Raw genomic sequence first — 20,321 nt, 5'->3', positions numbered from 1 at the left:
CTAGACCACATCGAAATTTTAAACGACTACATCAAAAGATACCAAAGGCAAAGTAAAAAGCAGCTGCTCTCTGGGAGTGGATATTCGCACTACAGAAAACCAGCCAGTGATTAACATTTATAGAAAGAAGACCTGGAATATTGTTCTGTCCTTGCTGTAACCCTCTTAGAGAAGCACTATTTTTTTCCTCCTATTTTTCCAAATAGAAGCATCAATGCTCTGAGGCCCCATCACTGGTCAGGGCTTCAGAACAGCCATTTGAACCCAGCCCTCAATGGCTATGCTGCAGTCCCCACCCCAACCAAGTCACAAACAAAGGGACCAAGGAACACGCAAAACTACAAACAGGTCATTGGACCTCTCTCTGGGATGGGGGCGAGCTACAGGGTTGGGGGCTCCTCTGGACAGATCTGAGAAAACTCTCAGGTTCAAGGTGATAACATAGGGAAGTTGCCAGGCCGGGGATTGAAACCGAGCCATAGCTGCAACTCAAGCTGCAGCTGTGGCAATGCCTGATCCTTTAATCCACTGTACCAGGCCAGGGATCAAATGCACACCTCCACAGTGACCTGAACTGTTGCAGTTGGGTTATTAATCCACTGCACCACGGTCAGAACTCTCATGAATACATTTTTAAGATATCACATGCCCTTGGGGTGACTGAGTTCAGCAATCACACAAGGAGCTCGGAGGTCAAAGGGTTTTAAGTCAGGTGAAGAAGAGGCTCAGAGAGGTTGATTACATGGTTGAGGTCACACAGCAAAGCAGCTGCAGAGCTGTCAGTCCCGGTGAGGTGGTCCTACCCCTTGCCCAGACACTTTCTGGTTCTCTCAACTGTCTCTGTCTCTCATACAAACATGCATACACACAGCACCCTGGCTCCCATGGGGATAAAAGACGCTGCCGAGGACAAGTTGCAAGTCACACTTTATTCACTCGCCAGGATGACTGGTGGGATCCTGGGCAGTGGGCCAGGCCCCCCAGGAAGGAGGAGATGGGGTGCTAGTTGGAGGGGTGGAAGGCGCCGCGCTGGTGCCACTGCATGTCACGGATGCGGCGCACAGACTGCACCTGGGGCTGGGGGGCCCCGAAGTCACCGCTGTCCTTGTAGTCACCCTTCTCCAGCAGGTACTGCAGCCCGCGGTAGCCGGGGTACTGGTAGCCGACCCATCTGCAGGGCCAGAGAAGAGGCGGGAGGGGATGTGGGGAGACAGGAGAAGCAGATGGAGAGAGAGAAGGGATCGTTCAGCCACTAGAAGCCTGCCAGTCATTTCACACAAACTGGCTGTTGAGAAGGACCATCACCGCCCTGCTGGGTGGGGTCCAACCTTGACTTTCTTCCTTCCCTTGATGGGGACCTCACTATCTATAGACACAACTTCTTTTTTTTTTTTTAATTTTAAGTTTTATTTTTAGGGCTGCACCTGCAGCATGTGGAAGTTCCCAGGCTAGGGGTCAAATCGGAGCTACAGCTGCCAGCCTACACCACAGCCACAGCCACGCCAGATCTGAACCGCATCTGTTATCTACACTGCAGCTCCCACCTCAGGGCCTTTGCATGTGCTGCTCTAGCCATTTGGAATGCCTTCCTTTTCTTTAGCACCACAATCCCTGCTGTCTTGAGATCTCAGCTTGAGTTCCTTCCTCAGGGAAAGACGTTAGATTTGTGTGGATTCCTAAATGATTAACAGTGGCCCCCAACCAGACTTGTTAGCTACACAAGGTAGAGGCTGGGTCTCATGAACTTCCCTTGACTTACTGATCGCCGCCTAACATGGGGCCTGGTGTGTGATAACACTCGACAAATAATTCAGTGAATGAATAAATAAGTAAATGGTGGGGAACCTGAGTACAGAACTGCGCACACTCTTAAGGGTTTCACGAACCCCAGAAAGCCAGTATGTGTGGGTAAACTACCTCTCTTGGGGGAAAAGTCTTGATTTGAAACATCTTTCAATTCCCGCAGTCTAAATACTCCCCTAACTGCTGACTTCAAGCCATCCATGATTAAACAACCAGCTAACAACGATGCAGAAAAAGTCAGCTCTTGCAGGCTAGCACAAGCTGGCTGCAACACACCACTGCCCATCTTCAGACTCCCCATGGAAACCACATTTTTTTTTGTTTTGCCTTTTTTTTAGGGCCACACCTGCGGCATATGGAGATTCCCAGGCTAGGGGTCCGATTGGAGCTGTAGGTGCCGGCCTTCGCCACAGCCACAGAACGCAGGATCCGAGCTGTGTCTGTGACCTACACCACAGCTCATGGCAACCGCGGATCCTTAACTCACTGAGTGAGGCCAGGGATCGAACCCGAGCCATCATGGATATTAGTCAGTTTTGTTTCCACTGCACCACAACAGGGACTCCAAAACTCACATTTTTTTCAGTGAGAAATTCCCCAATGCTGATGGCTGAGGTTTATGTGCTAAAGACGTTTAGTTTGGTGGAGGAGGATACCTGCTGTTTCCAATCTCCAGAACTCGTGCACTAAAAGGCCAGTACGGGCTGGACTTCTGGCCTCAGACAGCTCTGAGGACCCGCTCCACTCATTTCCAGCCTTCTGCTCCCCACCCCGACCCGGCTCTGTCATACCCTGCCCCCACCCCCACCATTTACTGTCCTGTCATTTGGGGCTGAAGTTAAGGCCAAGGTTTTGCTCTTCCAGGATGGAGGGTGTTATCCAAAAGGCAGGTCGGGAGAGAACATCAGGGGCCAAAAGCCCCATATGGGCTGATGATTTCAATACCCATTTTCTAACGAGAAGACCGAGGTCAGGCATGTATCGGGTCCCAGACGGTGAGGCAGAGCAGGACTTGGCAGCCCAGGGTCTGGGCCCCCGGGGCAGGGCGCACACTCACGTGCCACTCTGCACCCGCACAGAAGACACTTTCTCCTGGTAGCCGTGGGCGTGGAAACTGGGCACGTCATCATCTATGACCTCCATCTTCTTCCCGGTGAAGTTGGGGTTCTCATAGAGGATGATCTTATGCTCCTGGCTGTCCTGGGGGCAGGGAGTGAGGGGAAGCGAATGTAGGTGAGGGGGCCCAGGGCAGGGCCTTCCCACCCATCCTCGCATCCTGGAGTTGGGACCCGCATGCGCCACCTGCAGCCCTCCACCCCGGACCCCACCACGCACGTGTCTAGGACAAAGGCCTTGTTAAGATCCTACGGGGCCATGCAACAGACACTCCAGACTCTACACTTTGAGGAATATTTGATTCTGAAATGTCATCTTCCCTCCCACAGCCTCAACTGCCCTATTTTAAAATAAATGGCTGCCATCACACTCACACACACACACTTATTGAGCCTGTAGTAGATACTTGGAATATTTTGGCTTTCCTTCGCCTCCACATATCTTCCCATCCTCCTGTTCCTGTGTTTTTCTTAGTCATCTCCTTTCAACCTTTAAGTTTCTCTTATGTTCTTTGGCAGATGAGAAAACTGAGGCTCAGAGAGGTAAAGCAGTTTGGCCAAGGTCACACAGCTGGGAGTGCCAGAGCCAACAGATGAACCCAGGTCTGTGGAATGCTAAGTCCAATGTTCTCTGATCTTCCATCCAGCTCTGGGGAGAACTAGGCTGGGCTGGGGAGGTTTGGGCATGTAACTGAGCATCATTGGGCCTTTTGTCCCCCTAGAGGGTTCATACACTAGTAAGAATTAGGATCAGAGAAGCACTGAAAGGTCACACTGGCATGAGTTGTGAACAAAAACTAAACTGCCTTCTCTACCACAAAATCCAGAATTTCTTTGAATATTTACGATGGCAATTGTTTATTGAGCAATTGCTCTGTGACAGGAGTCACACAGCCCTGGACAGCACCGTCCACATAGAAGAGAAAGTGAACAGCACCCCCTGAGGCACTTTGAATGAAGTTCCTAAACTTGTACAATGTGGCACCTCTCAGCTAAGCATGCTGGTTTCTTGGGACAGTAGATACTAATATACCCATTCTACAGATGCAGAAACTGAGGCTCAGAGAGGAGAAATGACTTATGTGAGGTCACAGGCCCAGGAAGTCCCCCCACTAGTCACAAGGGGCACATTGGCAGAAGTGAAGGCTCCTTCCGGGTCCCTAGACTCAGGCTCCAAGGAGACAGAGAGAGGAAGAAGATGAGGGTCAGGGGGCTTACCACTTTGATGGGTCTCAGGGAGCTGAGGGAGTCCGTCCTCCGACTGCTGGTCCAGGAGTCCCAGCGGGGGTACTCACCCTTCTCAAACACAAACTGTTCCCCTTTGCAGTTGGCTTGTTCATAGCCCACCCAGCTGCAGTGGAGACAGAAAGAGGGGGGCAGGTCAGGCTCGCCCCAGGCTTCCTCTGATAGGACCCTGGCTACTTGCTCAGGGCTCAGAGCTCACAGTCACCCAGCTCATCAAAACAAGTAGCAGGAGTTCCCGTCGTGGCGCAGTGGTTAACGAATCTGACTAGGAACCATGAGGTTGCGGGTTCGGTCCCTGCCCTTGCTCAGTGGGTTAACGATCCGGCATTGCCGTGAGCTGTGGTGTAGGTTACAGACGCGGCTCGGATCCTGCATTGCTGTGGCTCTGGCGTAGGCTGGTGGCTACAGCTCCGATTAGACCCCTAGCCTGGGAACCTCCATATGCCATGGAAGCAGCCCAAAGAAATAGCAAAAAGACAAAAAAAAAAAAAAAAAGTAGCAGCCTCATCTAAATCCCAATACAGCAAATCAAAGAGGATGATCACCTCGGTTATTTACCAGAACCCACCATGAAGCAGACTTCAATCACCTGGAACGCAATCCAGAAATAAGGAAGCCCAAAATGGCCTGGCAACAAACACAGATACCTAGAACCATGTCCTAGAGCCAGGGGTATGCTGGTAAGCAGTGTGCTCCAAAACAAAACAAATCCTGTTTTGTAGCATTTGCCAATTTCCAGGGTGTAAACACTCCCACTGTGGCTGATTTCAAACACTCAGTGTGACATAAGTGAGCATGGAGTTGGGAAGAAATGTGCCCAACAGACTCCAGGACATCACTGCATCTAAAGCTCAGGCCCCTTGTTCACACCAGCCCCTTCTCTTTGGGTCTATTTCCTCTTTTGTGTTTAATGGTGGTCTCTGAATTGCTACTCTACTCATATCCACAGTAGAAGAAAATTAGTACCTTAAAGGGAAGGATTACCTTCTGGTGAGACATGGAATATGGCAAAGGGGGAAGTAAGAAAAAGGCAGCGGGAGTTCCCACTGTGGTACAGTGGGGGTAAGAATCCGACTGCAGCGTCTTGGGTTGCTGCAGAGGTGTGGGTTCAAGCCCCAGCCCAATGCAGTGTCAAAAGATCCAGTGTTGCTGCAGCTGCGGCTCAGTTCCAATCTCTGGCCTGGGAAACGCCATATGCCGTGGATGCAGCCATGGGGGGAAGAAAAGGCAGCACTGACTTAAAGATGCCTAGCATTTGGGGATGTTTTTTTGCAGAGGCAAACATTTGAGCCTGGTGCACTAATGGCTGTTCAGAACAGTAATCTAAGTCCTTAATGGAAGAGGAGGTCCTGTTTCTCGCTGCTTTTAGAAAAGGATACACTCTTGATCTGGCAATTCTGCCTTAGGATATATCCTAGAAAACAATTGTCAAGCGCTCACAGATATACGGATAAGGATATTCATTGTGGTGTTGTTTATAATATCAAATAAAACAACTTCAACATCCAGTGGGCGTGGCCTAGTTGAGTAAATTATGCCATACCCCATAATGGAAAGTTACAAAGGCATGAGAAATAATGAGGTAGGACATGGGCCCTCAAATTTAACTGGGCAGAAATATCACTAGGTGAGTTTATACAATGCAGATTGCCAGGCTGCAGATGACCCAAGAGTTTTATTTAATGGGGCAGGGATGTGGCCTAAGAATCTGCACTTCAAAATCTCCTTCCCCATGGAGTTCCTGTCATGGCTCAGCAGAAACGAATCTGACTAGCATCCATGAGGATGCAGGTTCGATCCCTGGCCTTGCTCATTGGGTTAAAGATCTGGCATTGCCATGAGCTGTGGTGTAGGTTGTAGACACGGCTCAGATCTGATGTTGCTGTGGCTGTGGTATAGGCCAGTGGCTATAGCTCCAACTCAACCCCTAGCCTGGAAACTTCCATATGCCATGGGGGCAGCCCTAAAAAAGCAAAAAAAACCCCAAAAACTTCCCTCTTTTGTGATTCTGATATAGATTTACCTCCCAAAAACTCTTTGAAAACCATTGACATAAAATGCTATTTTATGACATGGAGAGGATTTGAGATATCTTGCAAATTTTTTCAAACTGAGTTATGAAACAGTATGTAAAGCATGATCTGACTTTTGATTAAATATATACTTATTAAATAAAGTATAATATTGAGTATATTAATATTTAATATTAAGTACATAAAGTATATATTTAATAAGTATACATTTAATATAGACAGAGAAAATCAAATTGTGTCAAAATCTTAATAATGGTTACTTTCTGAGTGGTAAGATTATAGAGTTGTATGGTTTTTTTGTCTTAAACTATTTCTCCTTCATTTTAAACAATAAATGAAAATATAGAAGTTATATTTTCAAAAAGAAAGCAGAAGAATGTAATGTCTATTTGAGATATTCTTTCACCCATTGTGGTTTAGTGGGTTAAGAACCCAACATAGTATCCATGAAGATGCGGGTTCAATCCCAGGCCTTGCTCAGTGGGTTAAGGATCCGGTATTGCTGCAAGCTGCCATATAGGTCTCAAATTCGGCTCGGATCCTGCATTGCTATGGCTGTGGTATAGGCTGGCAGCTCTAATTCCAAATCAACTCCTAGCCCAAGAAACTCCATATGAAGCAGGTGCAGTCATTAAAAAAAATAAAAAAAAAAAAGACAACTGGAAAAACAAATGTTGTTCTTCAATGGTCAAAACTTCAGCTGCCCAGGGAGCCATGCTCTCAGGCACACCGATGCCCCGAGCTTGTCAGGCAAGTGGGGCTGGGCTGCACTGGGCCATTCCTCTAGCTGGGTTCTCCCCCTCAGCAGACTGTGATGCAAGTAGGGTCATTGCATGCTGCAGAATCCCCATGAACCTTGAGGTGCGGTGCAGGTCAGCCAGAACCCACAAACAGACTCACTGACCTGTTTACTGGGGCTCACTGGTGGCCACCCATGATGCCAGAGCCTCTTGCAGAGAAGGAACAGTCAAAGAACCACAAAGAGAGGACCCTGCCGGTCATGCTCAGTGATGCAAACTGAGCGCGACAGAGTCAGACCTGACCAGTCAGTCACCTCCCCTTCTCTTGAGTCAGGGCATCCCAAGCCTACTGCTCCCCATATGTGTCAGCAAATTATCACAGACCAAGTACTACCAGGACCTGGGAAGGGAGGAGTGGATGCAGAGTTGGAACATCCATCTTTAAACCTCCCAGGAGAGTGAGGACACTTCCAGAGCCAGAGATTGGCAGCTCTAAAAAGGTCCATGGGAGTCACACATCCATCTTCCTGCTTCAAGGATGTGGCTGACCTTGGTGCCAGGCTTTCCACATTAACTCCATCCCTTCATCCCCAGGAGGACTGGCTATCCTCATCCTACACAGGAGGCAACCGAAGCTCAGAGAGGGAAGTTCCTGGTCCAACATCACTCAGCCAGAAGTGGTGGAAGCAGGATTTGAGCCTGACTCTATTGGACCTCAAAGCACAAGCTCTCCATATGCTACTGGGACCCCAAATCCTAGTTCCCTGATTGCATGGTCTAGGAGCTCAGTGAGAGTGGATCCCTCCAGCTGCACAACCTGATGGCCTCACCCTGTCAGCCCCTGACCAAGAGAGGACCCCCAGGTACATACGGTCCAGCCTGCACCAGGACAGAGCCTGCCTTCTCCACGCCCGTCTCCTTCAGGTTGGGGCAGGGCCCGTTGAGCTCATGCGAGTGGCCCTGAAAGTTCTCCTGCTCAAAGATGATGATCTGCAACAGGAAGAGAGAAGAGAGTCAGACCCCCAACATGATGGGGAGGATGGAGAGCAGGGCAGTGGGATGAATGGGGACTTGGAGATCCTCGAAGGATGCTGAAGGATTCCACGTTTGGGAATCAGGAACCAAATATAAAGTCTGACACTCCTGGCTCTTGTTACCAGCTCTGAGACCTTGGAGCCAGCATGTTACCTCTCTGAGCCTCAGTTTCCCCATCTGTAAAGCGGGAAATAAAAGCAGAACCTACCTCATAGGGTTGTTGGAAGGACTCAGAGGAGCATAATTGTTAGCACACCATGTTTGCTCTGGGTGTGGGAGGTGTACTTAGTTAAGGGAGTGCTACAGATCCTGAGTGGAAGTAGCAGAACTGAGACTGGAGCCCAAACTCATCTGATGCTATTTCCAGCACAGTAACACTTTGTAAACTCTCATATGTATGCAAAGCACCAGGCATCTTAATAAACATGGTTTCTGGGGCAGCAGGTCAGGGTGGGGGGGACCTCTCCTGGGTCTGTATTTCTAATGAATTCTACGATGAAGTTGGTACCACTGGTCTGTGGATCACAGTAGAACAGCAAGATGCTAGACAATGCTGCTTAAGCTTCTCCTGCCCATTGGAATTGGACCAGTATCGCCATATCCACCCTTCACCCCCATCTCACCCGTAAAACTATACATACCTGTGCCCTTTTCTTAAACCCCCACAGCGTTTGCAGGCTTTTCTTCCCCTTGGGATACCTCTAATAAGGACTTCACTCCCATTGCCTCACCTGGTCCTCTCATCAGCCCAGGGAAGTGTTGGCAGGATCTCCATCCCAGAAACTGAAGCTCAGCAGAAATGGAGAGGCTGCCCACAGCCTCAGAGGCAAGTGCTAATGGGGGCCAGCTGCTACCTTTCACGACTACAAAGAAAATTTAGGGAGCAGGGATTTTCCAGCCACATTTCCCCCAGGGAGCTATCTTTGGATGAAGAGGTGGGTTCAGGGCAGCGGGCTCCCAGGAGGGGCAGCGGCACAATCCACAAGGTCAGCACTGGCTGGATCAACGTGACCCTCTCTCCCAGCCTGGGGATTAGCCAGACAAAGACATGGGAGGGAGGCCCAGCAGGTCTCACAAATTCCACGGGCTCAATTCAGCCTTTATGTTCACTGACTGGACCTCAGATGGGTCAGGAGACCTGGGCTCTAATGTCACCTCTGCTGCATCCAGCTGTGCAACCCGAGGAAGCCACGTGATGGCTCCGAGCCTCAGCTGCCCCATCCATAAAATTGGGAGTCATGCCTATTTTGCAGGGTTACTGGGAAGAATCCAGAACATGAGAGCCAGGAAGGGCAGCCTCTCCATGCATTTGAAAGGCCTCAGAGAGCCCAGGAGCTCAGTATTATTATTGATGTTATTTATCAGCAAATAGATGCTAGAAACCTAGATATTACCTAATCCTTTCTACCTGTGCTGGCCAACACAGTAGCCATTTGCTATATGCTCATGTGTGGCTAATCTGAATTAAGGTGTGCTATACATCAAATATACATCACATGTTGAAGATTTAGTATGAAAAAAAGAATGTAGGCATTCCTGCTGTAGTGCAACAGGTTAAGGGTCCATTGTGGTCTCTGCAGTGGCTTGGGTCAATCCAGTTCAATCCCCAGCCCGGCACTGTGGGTTAAGTATCCAGCATTGCCATAGCTATGGTGTTAAGTCACAGCTATGGCTCGGATTCGATCCCTGGCCTGGGAACTTCACTGACTATACATTAGGATATATTGTGTTTCATAAAATAGAACATGAAGGTTAATTTCCTGTTTTTTTTTTTTTTTACCTTGTTAACATGGCTATTAGGAAGCATTAAACTCCATACGTGGCTACCATTTGAAAGCTTTTGGACAGGATAGCTCCAAACCACGTCACACTGGCCTTCTTGCTGCTCAGACGCACGCGGCTCACTGAGAGCTCGGGGCCTCTGCACTCAGGGGAATGCTCTGCCCCTATGCCCACTCCCGGATTTTCACTGCTTCCTCACTTCCTTGTCACCTCCTCAGAGAAGTCCTCCCTGACCACCTTAGCTAAAATGTTCCTCGTCCCCCCCCCCCCAATGCTAGGGAAGCCCACTCTTTTTGTTCCTTCCCAACACTTCTCAATCCTTCAAGTCATATGTTTATTAGTTACTGTCTGTCCTCTAGAAAGTAAGCCCCGTAAGGGACAGAATGGGATGAGTGGTGAGGGCCTGTGTCAGCTCAAGCTTTCCGGGCTGGCAGTAGGGGGCAAATCAGATGAAAGGGCCGTTCTAGGATGGAATCCATGCCTGAGGCCCCTGAAGCAGAGGGCAACAGGCAGGCAGCTTGGTGGACAGTAGCTGGTAGAAGCTTGGGGCAGAGTCAGTGACAAGCCCCGGACATCGGGATAAGATTCCACCACCCTTAGGAGGAGAAAACAAAGGCTCCATTAGCTGGTGTCAGGTGGACATGTGTTAGGCTGAGCCTGTTTTCTTCACCTCTTTGCAATTACCTTATGCCACGAGTCCAACTCTCCCCGTTTTTTGGAGGTGGGAACTGAGGGTCAGAGAGGTCAACACTTTCACCCAGTTGTGAAGCAGGGAATCCCACCCCACCTCCTAGTCACAAGCCTTCCCTCCCCCAGACCTTCCCCAGCTTTGGGGGACCCCCCCAGGCAATGGGGTGCAGGGTAAGGCAAAGAAAATAAAGTCTCCAAAGCCAGAAGCATGCTAGGCATGGGTGGGGGAGGGCCTTCTGAATCAGCCCCCTACCCCTAGGAAGCAAGCAGGGGAGTCTGGGGTCCAGAGAGGAGGTGCCCCGGGAAGGAAGACACCAGCCCACTTTACAGAAGGGAAAGCAAGTCAGAGAGGCGCTGTGCTGCCCCCGGCCCCCGCATGGTACCCACCTTGGGGTTGAGGGGCTGCGGCTTGCCCGCTTGGGTCTGGTGGTCTGAGGCCATGGTGGGCTGTCTGTGCAGGAATGACCTGGAAGGCATTGGGGGGAAGCACAGTTGAGGACTTCGGACCCTCAGCTCTCTCCCTGGGGGCCTTGGGGCCATTCCAGCCTTGCATCCTGATTTTCGTTTGATTTAGTACAGTGGGGACAGCAGGTAGCTGCCTAAACATCCATCCTGAGCTTCACTTCTTTGCATCTGGGTCAGCTCCAAGGGCGGCGGAGAAAGGAGGTCTACTAAAAAATAAAGTGAGGACCTAGAGCTTGGCCCTGGACGATAGATCTGTAATTGAATCAGCTCCACGATACCATGCAGATGTCTTGATTAAAAGAACACAGGGCCAGCAGACAAAACCCATGCCCTGGCCATGCTTGGCTGGGTTGTATCTCCCAGTTTGCAATCTCAAAGTCCACTATACCCCCTGCCCCTCACCCCTAACTTCTTCCTTGCCTCTCTGCTCCTGACCCAGCACCCAGAATGCTCCTCTCCACCGCTGGTCTCTGCCCCACCCCCTGATTAGCGCACATACTTGCTGCAAAACTCAATCTGTCTTTGATTTTGCTACGCTTAGCAAAGATACAAGTGTAAGGGAAGTTAAGACAATGTAATAGGCAGCCATGGGGAGAATCTCTTAGTGACAGAAAAGTCTAGAAAAGTGTCCATTTCTTCTCCCTTCCTGCAGAAGGGGCAGAGAGCCCAGCCTGGGTTTTCCTAGTGTAGAGGGGAAAACCTGTCTCCTCCTCCCGAGATAACATTCAGCTTCCAGAAGCTCCTTCCACACTAGAGGCCAGGCTGGACGTTCCCCCAGAAAGAAAAGGACATTCAACTAAGCAGTTGGGAGCCAACCCTGCTCTTCTCCCCTAAGATACCAGCCCTCCGGGCCTGTCCCTGTGCCAGAGGTCCCACCATTACAGCCCCTCACCCTCAGCATCCTCAGACTAGAGATTAAGCACAAGTGGTTCAACTCAAGGGCTGCCCTCCACCGCTTCCCAGCATCAAGGCCCTGGGAGGGGCATCCCCCATCACCTCTGTGCCTCAATTTCCTGTTCTGTAAAATGGGGACAGCAGGGCACCTGGTAAATCTATGAGCAGATGGTAATGATCCGATTGTAATGCACTTGGCCATCATCCTGGAACACACTCAGTACATGGCAGCAATTACGGCATTTTTAAGGTCCTTTCCACCCAGCTTTAGCAGCTTTGGAGTCACCAGTTGCTGGGAGCGCCCCGAGAGGGGCAACTTCTTCCCAACTGCTCGTGCTCCCCAAGGCAGGACACGGGGCGGACCACCGAGAAGTTTTGTGGATACAGACAGAGCGGACTCACCACCCTAGAGACGAAGCTGAGCCTTCCACGGTTTTATCCCTTCCACTTGCAAACCCTCAGTTACATTCTCTTCTGCTGGCAAAATGAGGATGCTGATGGACTGCTTGAGATTAATAAAGAGCCTCACCAAATTTCACACTCCATGCAGACACTGCCCTGGACCACTCACCTACATTATCACTGCGCAAAAGAGGTTTCAGGACCCCCCTCCCCCATTTAAGAAAAGAACATTGAGGCTGAGAGCCTTGAGGTCTTTGCCCAAAGTCACCTTGTCAGCAAGTGGTAGCCTCTGGATTCACACCCACGTCTCCCACCCTTTCCATCAGGGAGGAGGATGAGAGAGAAAGGCAAGACAAACAAGAGAGGCATTCTTACCAGTGACACCAGCCCCTGAGAGTGCCCGTGAAGCCTGCAGGCGGGAGGTGGCATTTATATCTTCCCTAGGAGTGCCGGTGCCAAGACGGGTGACTGCTGCATCCCTGTGGAAAGCGGGCCGAGAATGCTGGATTAAGCCCTCACCAAAGCCCGGGTCAGCAAATGCCCACAGACATTGTGTCTCTGCACAATAATGTCATTAGCTTTCAGATTCGGCCGCGCCAGGCTGGTCAGGCGGTTGGGCAAGGAGATGCCCGCTTTGCATGCATCAGCCGTCCAGCTGCCAGGACCTGGGGCATGCTGGGTTCACTAGTGTGGTCAGCTGAGCCCTGGGGGAGGCAGAGAGAGGCAAATCTCAGTGGCCTTGGCAGGAAAAAAAAAAAAGGCACAGAAAGGTGGCTTGGTGGGGTCCAGCATCCGTGCATTATCCATGCATTCAACAAATTTTTATCAGGCATGTACTTGGCGCCAAACTCTGCTCTAAGGGCTAGTGTTAGGAAGGGACCTACCCCAGCCTGAACCATCCAGAAAAGCTCCTGGGAAGAGGCAAGTCCTCAGGGATGGGGATAAATTAGCCTGAGAAGCTGGATTGAGAGAAGAGTTCCAAGCAGAAGGGGACCAGGTAAAATGCACTGTCATGATATTTCAAGACCTGAAAAGAGATTAATGCCACTACAGGGTGGCCTATGATGGGGCAGGGCCTGGGCTGGGTTGCCAAGATGGGCAGAGGCCTGATTGTGCAGGATGAAGTTCCTTCTCTTTGGCTCTGAAAGCCTCTGACTATCCAGGCACCCACCATTCCTAAGTGGGGTGCCCTTAGGATGCTCAGGCTGGTGGTTTGGAGAAACTTCTCGGATCCCTACTGACGGCCCCACTGCTGCTGCTGGGCATTTGGTCTTTCCTGGTGTTCCTCCCATGTACAGGTCTTCCCTGGACTAAATCCAAGATCAGACAGGAGAGAAGGGACAGCACTGGGGTTTGGAAACCAGGTTTGAATGAGGAGACCTGCATGCCCCCACCTTCCACGTCCCCAGTACCCACACACACCCCAGCCTCCAGCCAGGCTGGGTCTCTCCATAGCACGTTGCCACCTGACATTATGTTATCCATTTACTTCCTGCCTTTCCAGTTGGAAGATCAGCATCAGGAGGGAAGGGCCACTGTCTCCCTGCTTTACCACCTGTTGGGCTGCACCCGGCAGGTCTACAAGTCTAGTAGTTGCCTGGTCTTGAGACTGAAGAAAGAGCCCAGCGACAGCAACAGAGATGACATTGGTGGATTGGAAGAGGTGGGCGGGGGAGTGGGAGGATCTAACACAAAGGGTCCTGGGGCAACACCCACCTGGTGTGGCAGACAGTGGGCAGGACATGGCAGCATCTCAGCTACTTGGGGAGGAGGAAGGCTGCTGTCATTTATAGGGGAATTGATGTCAAGTGGGCTCAGAGTTACCAGGGAAACCAGCAGCCCTATAATGAAGAGGACTGAGTGGCCGTGTGAGTGAAGCAGGGGCTGGTGGAGCAGGGGCTGGACGGAGCGAGAGGACAGCCACTTTGAGTGGCCTGACTGCACCCTCCAGCCCCACATCCCCTGCACAATCCTGACTGTCTGGGTCTGTCCCTCTCCCTCGATACCCCTGGAGTCAGGGAGAGGCGCTCTGCACCTGAACAGCACAGGTGCAACCCAGACACCAGCCGCTCCGGAGGATCCGGAGTGAGCCAAGTGCTTATCCAGTCAGATGGTCACGGGAGCCCAGAGGAGGAAGCTGGCCCCTGCCTTAGACCCAGTAATCAGACTCTTTTCACAGCGAGGGTGCTGTGGCCGCCCTGTCCACGCACAGATTCCCTCCCCCGAGACGAGGGTTGATGTGTGAGGTGTTCACCAGGCACAAAGCAGGGAAGGTCGTGACCATGACGCGAAATACAAGCAGTAACAGCACAGATGACACTGCTCCTCGGCCGTGTCCTGGCAGGACCATCTGCCCAGGCACTGCGGTCCCCACAGCCAGGCAGAGTACCCAAGAGATGGTTCAACCACCAGCCACGGGGATCATACAAGGGGCCTTTCTCCAGGAGGGGCCCAGGTCAGTCACCTCAGCAGCCCCAGGTGGGGCCGGGAGCAGACAGTGGAATCCGGGCGCCCTTCCTACCCTCTTCCCCGCGAGGCGGCAAACCCAAGCCCCCCGGGACCTACCTGCCGGCCTCTGGGCTGTGTTGCACGTGTTCTCTGGGCATGGGTCCCTCTCCAGGACAACAGCGAGGTGTCGTCCTGACCGGTGGTGGGCAACTGTCCTTCGGTCCCTCGGTGTCCACTGCTGGATTTGGAGGGCGCTGACTAGTTGCCCCTGGTTGACCCGGTGCAGGCGCTGACGACCAATCCCGGGGGTTTGGTCACAGCTCGTAGGGCCTGCGTGAGCTCCTGTCCATGTGCTGAGGACAGTTCCGTCTCAGTTGCTTACATTGCCCCCTCATAGCCCTGCAGCAGAGGTGCAAGGCAGGTGGAAAAGCCAGCGTACGGCTTCCACTGGCTCCCCCAGACTGCTCGGTCCTTGGTCGCTACCCACGTCCACGTGGTCCTGTATGTCACGCACGGCTGTCAGACCCCGAATAGTGGTTGTGAGGCTCGAAGCCTCCTCCTGGCCTTTTGTAACGTCTCCCACGTGTTGTGACATCGTAGATGGTGCACATCTGCTCCAGTCCCGCAAGGTCACTGCGCTGCCCCTTCTCACAGCCGCCACCAGAAGCCCAAGGACACTTTGGTCATTCTGCCACTGCCCCAGGTCCCCACCAAACCCCTCTGGGTAACTGGCCACGTCCAAATCACAAACCTGTCCCTGAGTCCATACCCCTAAAGCTGGTGTCGGTAGTGCTTCAGGGGTGGAGGTCGGGGAGGTAACACCGAGCATCCGAGAGATGGGTCCTCGCAATTCGTCCCTATTCACCAGCAGCCCCGCGCAGTCACATGAACTGCAGTCTCAGGGCTGCTTTTAAACTGGAAAGAGCCTCGAGGGTAAGAGGACTCCTTGGTCCTCTTCTTAATAGAAGAGACAGACACTTCAGGGTGGTCGCCTGCAGCAGGGCCCCGCAGGCCAGCGGACGGCCATCTCGGGATCACCCCGCGGCTTTCTGTCCCATCACGTCCCAACTCCTCGGCACTCATGGGAGTTTGCTTGGCCTGCTGGCTGCTGGGCTCGGGGTTGGGCTGCACCCTGCAGTCCTGTGAGCCCTGTGGTTGCCCAGCCTTTGAGCCCAGAGGCAAGAGACATCAATGGTTACTGGACAGGGGATCTTACACATGCAAAACAAAGGCTCTCGGGGTGACACCCCACCATGCGCAGCCCACAAAGAGCAGGACACAGCCGCCATCTTTACTCCTGGGCGGGGAGAAGGAGGCTGCCTTTTATAGGGGAACTGACTTCACGCTGGCTCCTCAGTTACCAGGGGAACCAGCAGCCCCGTCCAGCCCCTCAGGTTAATGACCTGCACCAGGGCAGATGTTTCTCTTTAATAATCTAGCAGGTGGAGCCATTCTGGCCTGAGGATTAGAATAGTCACCAGCTGGGCATGAAGCCGGCCTTCACGTGAAGGGCCTGTAGGTGGAGTAGGGACTGGTAGAGCAGGGGCTGGACGGAGCCAGAGGACAGCCTGGCTGTCCACAACCTCTGGAGATGGATGTGGTGACGGTTGCATGACAATATGAATGGATTTAATGTCACTTCAAGTGCCCTGACCACACATCATCATATCCCACAGCCCAGAGCCTGACACATAATAGAGACTTGTTTTGTTTTCTTAGGACTGCCAAAATCAAGGGCCCAACACTAAAGGCTTAAGACAACAGAATTTGGGGTATAAAATGGTGCAGCCTCTATGGAAAACAGCGTGGTGTTTCCTCAAAAGGTTAAGCATAGAATTCCCATGTGAGCCAGTAATTCAATTTCCAGGGTATCTCCCAAGAAGTAAAGCAGGGACACCAGAAGATATTTGCATACCATACACATGGCAGCATCAGGCACAATGGCCAAAAGGTGGCAACAATCCAAATATTCACTGACAGGTGACTGGATAAACAAAATGTGTTTTATTCTTACAATGGATTATTATTTAGCCTTAAAAAGGAGGAAAATTCTTTTTTTTTTTTTTTCCTCTTATGGCCACACTCACGGCATATGAAAGTTCCTGGGCTAGGTCGAATGCTAGGCCACAGCCACAGCAACACAGGATCCAAGCCACATCTGCGACCCATACCGCAGCTCACAGCAATGTGGGATCCTTAACCCACTGAGCGAAGCCAGGGGTCAAACCTGCATCCTCATATACACTAAGTTGGTTCTTTACCTAGATACAAGAGGACAAATACTGTATGACTGCATTTTTATGAGGTTCTTAGTGCAGCTGCATTTAGAGACAGAAGGTACAAGAGTAGTTGTCAGGGTCTGGAGTGGGGGGATGGGGAATTATGGTTTAATGAGTACAGAGTTTAACACCTCTGGAGATGGATGTGATGACAGTTGCATGACAATATGAATGGATTTAATGCCACTAAACTGTACACTTAAAAGTGGCTAAAATGGTAAATTTTGTTTATTCAGCAGGCAGGATATTTTACCACAATAACATAATGACAAAAAAAAAAAAAAAAAGACTTCCAGAAATGTACTATCTCACAGTCCTGGAGGCTAAAAGCCTGAAATCACCTTCTCTGTGCTAAAAAGAAGACAAGCCTTGCTGTTCCCAAAAACAGTTTGACCTTTAGATACAAAGGAGACAGAGCGAGAAGGAGCCTTGGAGGTGACCAAGTGGAGAACCCGTCCCCTCTATCAGCACCAACTCTCCCTTGTCGTGACAACTATTTTACGAGAGCCCCTTCATTTCCTGAAATAAAATGGAAACTCTAAGTCACCTACCTAATGCTCTCGGAATAAATTAATAATATGTCCTAAGTCTAATATAAAAGAAGAGAGAAAATGAAAGGCTTAGCCATATGTATCTCAATATATAAAGGTTTGGACCCAGCTCTACCAGAATAATTTGAACAAAGAGTTAGGGATTTGTGCTACTTATAATGGACAAGTTTGGGTAAGAATAGTGAACTGAAGTTGTGTTTGACATTTGTAGATGCCTGTGAAGAACCGTCTTGAACATAACATAGCCAGACATATGGATTGAGGTGTTTATTGGTGATGCAAACACTGCAGGCAACACAACAACTTTGCGGGTGCCATGATTTTTCCAAAATGGGGAGGAGTGCTTGGTCAAGTTCCCACCCAAGGGGAGGGTGCTGGGGTATTTATACGCTGATACCTGTTAGCCATGGGACAAAGGCTGCTCCTAGTATGTGTTAATTCTCCAGAATTCCAGGTGTCCCTGGGGCACATGGGCATGCAAGGGCTGGCAGCTAGTCTGCAACCATCTAGGGAAAGATAAAAGATACCCAGGGGGCAGGTAACAGGCAGTGGCAGGAGGACCCCAAAAGACCCAGGCAAGGTGGATGCACTCACGGAGGCTCACTGATGGTGGACCCCAAGGAGAATGGCCTCGAGGGCCTGCCCAGCTCCTGGGGGTCCTTGGGCTGCTGTCCTGTCTCCATGGGCCCTGCTCACCCGCCAGGTCCCATTCTCCTCATGAAGCCTTGTCACAGCTCAGATTCCCCAAGATGAGCCTCGGAGCCTAGTTTCCTTCTTTCTTTTTTCTTTTCAGGTGTCTGCAGCATATGAAAATTCCCAGGCTAGAGGTTGAATCAGAGCTGCAGCTGCCAGCCTACCCCACAGCCGTGCCCGATCTGAGCCACATCTGTGACCTGTGTGACCACCTGCAGCAATGCTGGATCCTTAACCCCCTGGGCAAGGCCAAGGCTCAAACCTGCATCTTCACAGACACTATGTCAGGTTCTTAACCTGCTGAGCCACGACAGGCACACCATAGTTTCTTTATTTCCTTGTTTGCACCAGTGTGCTTAGGGGGAACACACATTATTGATTAACTGGAAAGTCTCTGCTCCACACAACCATGGAGCCTGTCTCTAGGGTCATTATTTTTAATGATTCAGAGGAGGAGGATGCATACTTCTAGAGCCCACACTTTATTATTCTCATCCCTTTCTGCAAGTTAAAAATAGGCTAATACTCAAAATAACCTATGGGATAGGTAGTGTTATTTTTTTTCTTCTAAAAAATTTTTTTATTCACATGTTTCAGGTCATGTCATTAACTTTGTGTTACAAATGAGAGGCACAGAGAGGTTAAGTGGCTTGCCCAAAGGCACACAGGAAGTGATGGTGCCTAGAGAGGAACCTGGGTGATGGGAATCAAAGACCCATCTCGGCCATAAGGCCTCTAATCCCTCTAATCAGTTTAGTCTTACTGTCTCTATTAGTCTCTGAGTCTGCTCCATTGAGGAAAGTGATATCCTGTCCCTGAACCTTGACCTTTTGTCACCGAGGGATATACTTCTTTCCCTGTCCTACTCAGGCTCTAGCCACTGCTTTAGATGGAATTTGAACTCTAGGTTGGAGTTAAGAGCCACTTTCCTGAGTTATGCAGGCCTGGAGTCAAAGCCCAGCTCTGCCACTCCCTGGCTGTGTGACCTCAGCAGTCAGCTGCCCCTCTCTGTGCTCCCAAGGTCCTTAGGAGGCTTGAACAGGACAATGTATGGGAGTGGTTGCAGAGAGCAAGTGTTCCTTGTTGCAGGTGGTTATTATGGCGTTGAGGCTTTGGACAGGGACACTGGGACATCAGTGACCTCCTGGGTCTGCGCTGGATCTGGGGGTCCACATGAAGCCCATCTCTAAGGATCAGCCCAGCTCTACAGTCTGGGACCAAGTCTGGCTGGAGGGAAGGAGAGAAAGGGGACCCCCCCAGCTCTGCATTGGCCTCCCTGGCTCCCCCAACCCCATTGCCAAGGAGCTCCTTAACTGAGACCAGGCATGGGCAGCTCCTAGAGCATAGCAAGTGCTCAATAAACAGCTGCCACTGCATGGCCAGCAGCCCCAGCAGCAGAGGCTTCAACTACAGCATTAACAGTTGGTAGAGGTGGGGAGATAGGAGCTTTAGAGATGGACTTCAGTCCTAGTTTCACATCTTAAAAGAGGGACAGTGGACCTTTGTTTCCCTCTTTGCAAGTGGGGGGTCACCATCACCCATCACAGAGTTGATTCTGTAAAGCAGTAGTGGGCGTGGTCACAGTAGCGGCTGGATAGCTGTGGCCAATAGTATTGTTGTTATAACTGTTGTGGCAACTACTCTCATCTTTTCTGTGAAGTCTCCATGCCCCCAATGGATCTGTCAGAGTGTGTGGGCTCTAACATCAGCACGCAGGGCTCAAACCTCCACTTTACCACCACCTGTCTGTGTGGCCCTAGAAAGGTGATTCTGTCAGTCTGAGCCTGTTTCCTCATCTGATAAACAGGATTAAAAACTGTGCTACCTTCCTAAACCTTGTTAGGGTTTAACGAGGTGATGTGTACGAGTGATTCAAGTGATTTCTCTGCTGTGCACATTTAACAAAACAAAACAAAACAAAAACATGCAGTCTGAAGTAACTGAAAACCGCTGCATTTCTTTCTTTTTTTTTCTTTTTATCTTTTTAGGGCTGCACCCACAGCATATGGAGGTTCCCAGGCTAGGAGGCTAATCAGAACTACAGCTGTCAGCCTGTACCACAGCCATAGAAATGTGGGATCCGAGCCACGTCTGCGACCCACAGCACAGTTCATGGCAACGCCGGATCCTTAACCCTCTGAGCAAG

At 50.8% G+C, this 20,321-nt stretch overlaps 1 protein-coding gene across 1 annotated transcript; it reads right to left on the bottom strand.

Moving 5' to 3' along the window:
* Positions 1-908: 908 nt before the first annotated feature.
* Positions 909-12,819, bottom strand: CRYBB2 (crystallin beta B2). Its single transcript, XM_047760697.1, has 6 exons — positions 12,580-12,819; positions 10,831-10,909; positions 7,808-7,926; positions 4,137-4,269; positions 2,861-3,003; positions 909-1,171 (listed from the first exon to the last, which is right to left on the bottom strand). Exons 2-6 carry the CDS (start codon positions 10,882-10,884, stop codon positions 1,003-1,005), a joined length of 618 nt encoding a protein of 205 aa, XP_047616653.1. The 5' UTR covers positions 10,885-10,909; positions 12,580-12,819; the 3' UTR covers positions 909-1,002.
* Between the last annotated feature and the right edge of the window lie 7,502 nt (positions 12,820-20,321).

This window comes from Phacochoerus africanus, chromosome 15, assembly GCF_016906955.1.
Source record: "Phacochoerus africanus isolate WHEZ1 chromosome 15, ROS_Pafr_v1, whole genome shotgun sequence".
Lineage (NCBI taxonomy): Eukaryota > Metazoa > Chordata > Mammalia > Artiodactyla > Suidae > Phacochoerus > Phacochoerus africanus.
Note: the sequence above shows the minus strand (reverse complement) of the source record. Positions and strands in the feature narration are given on the sequence as shown.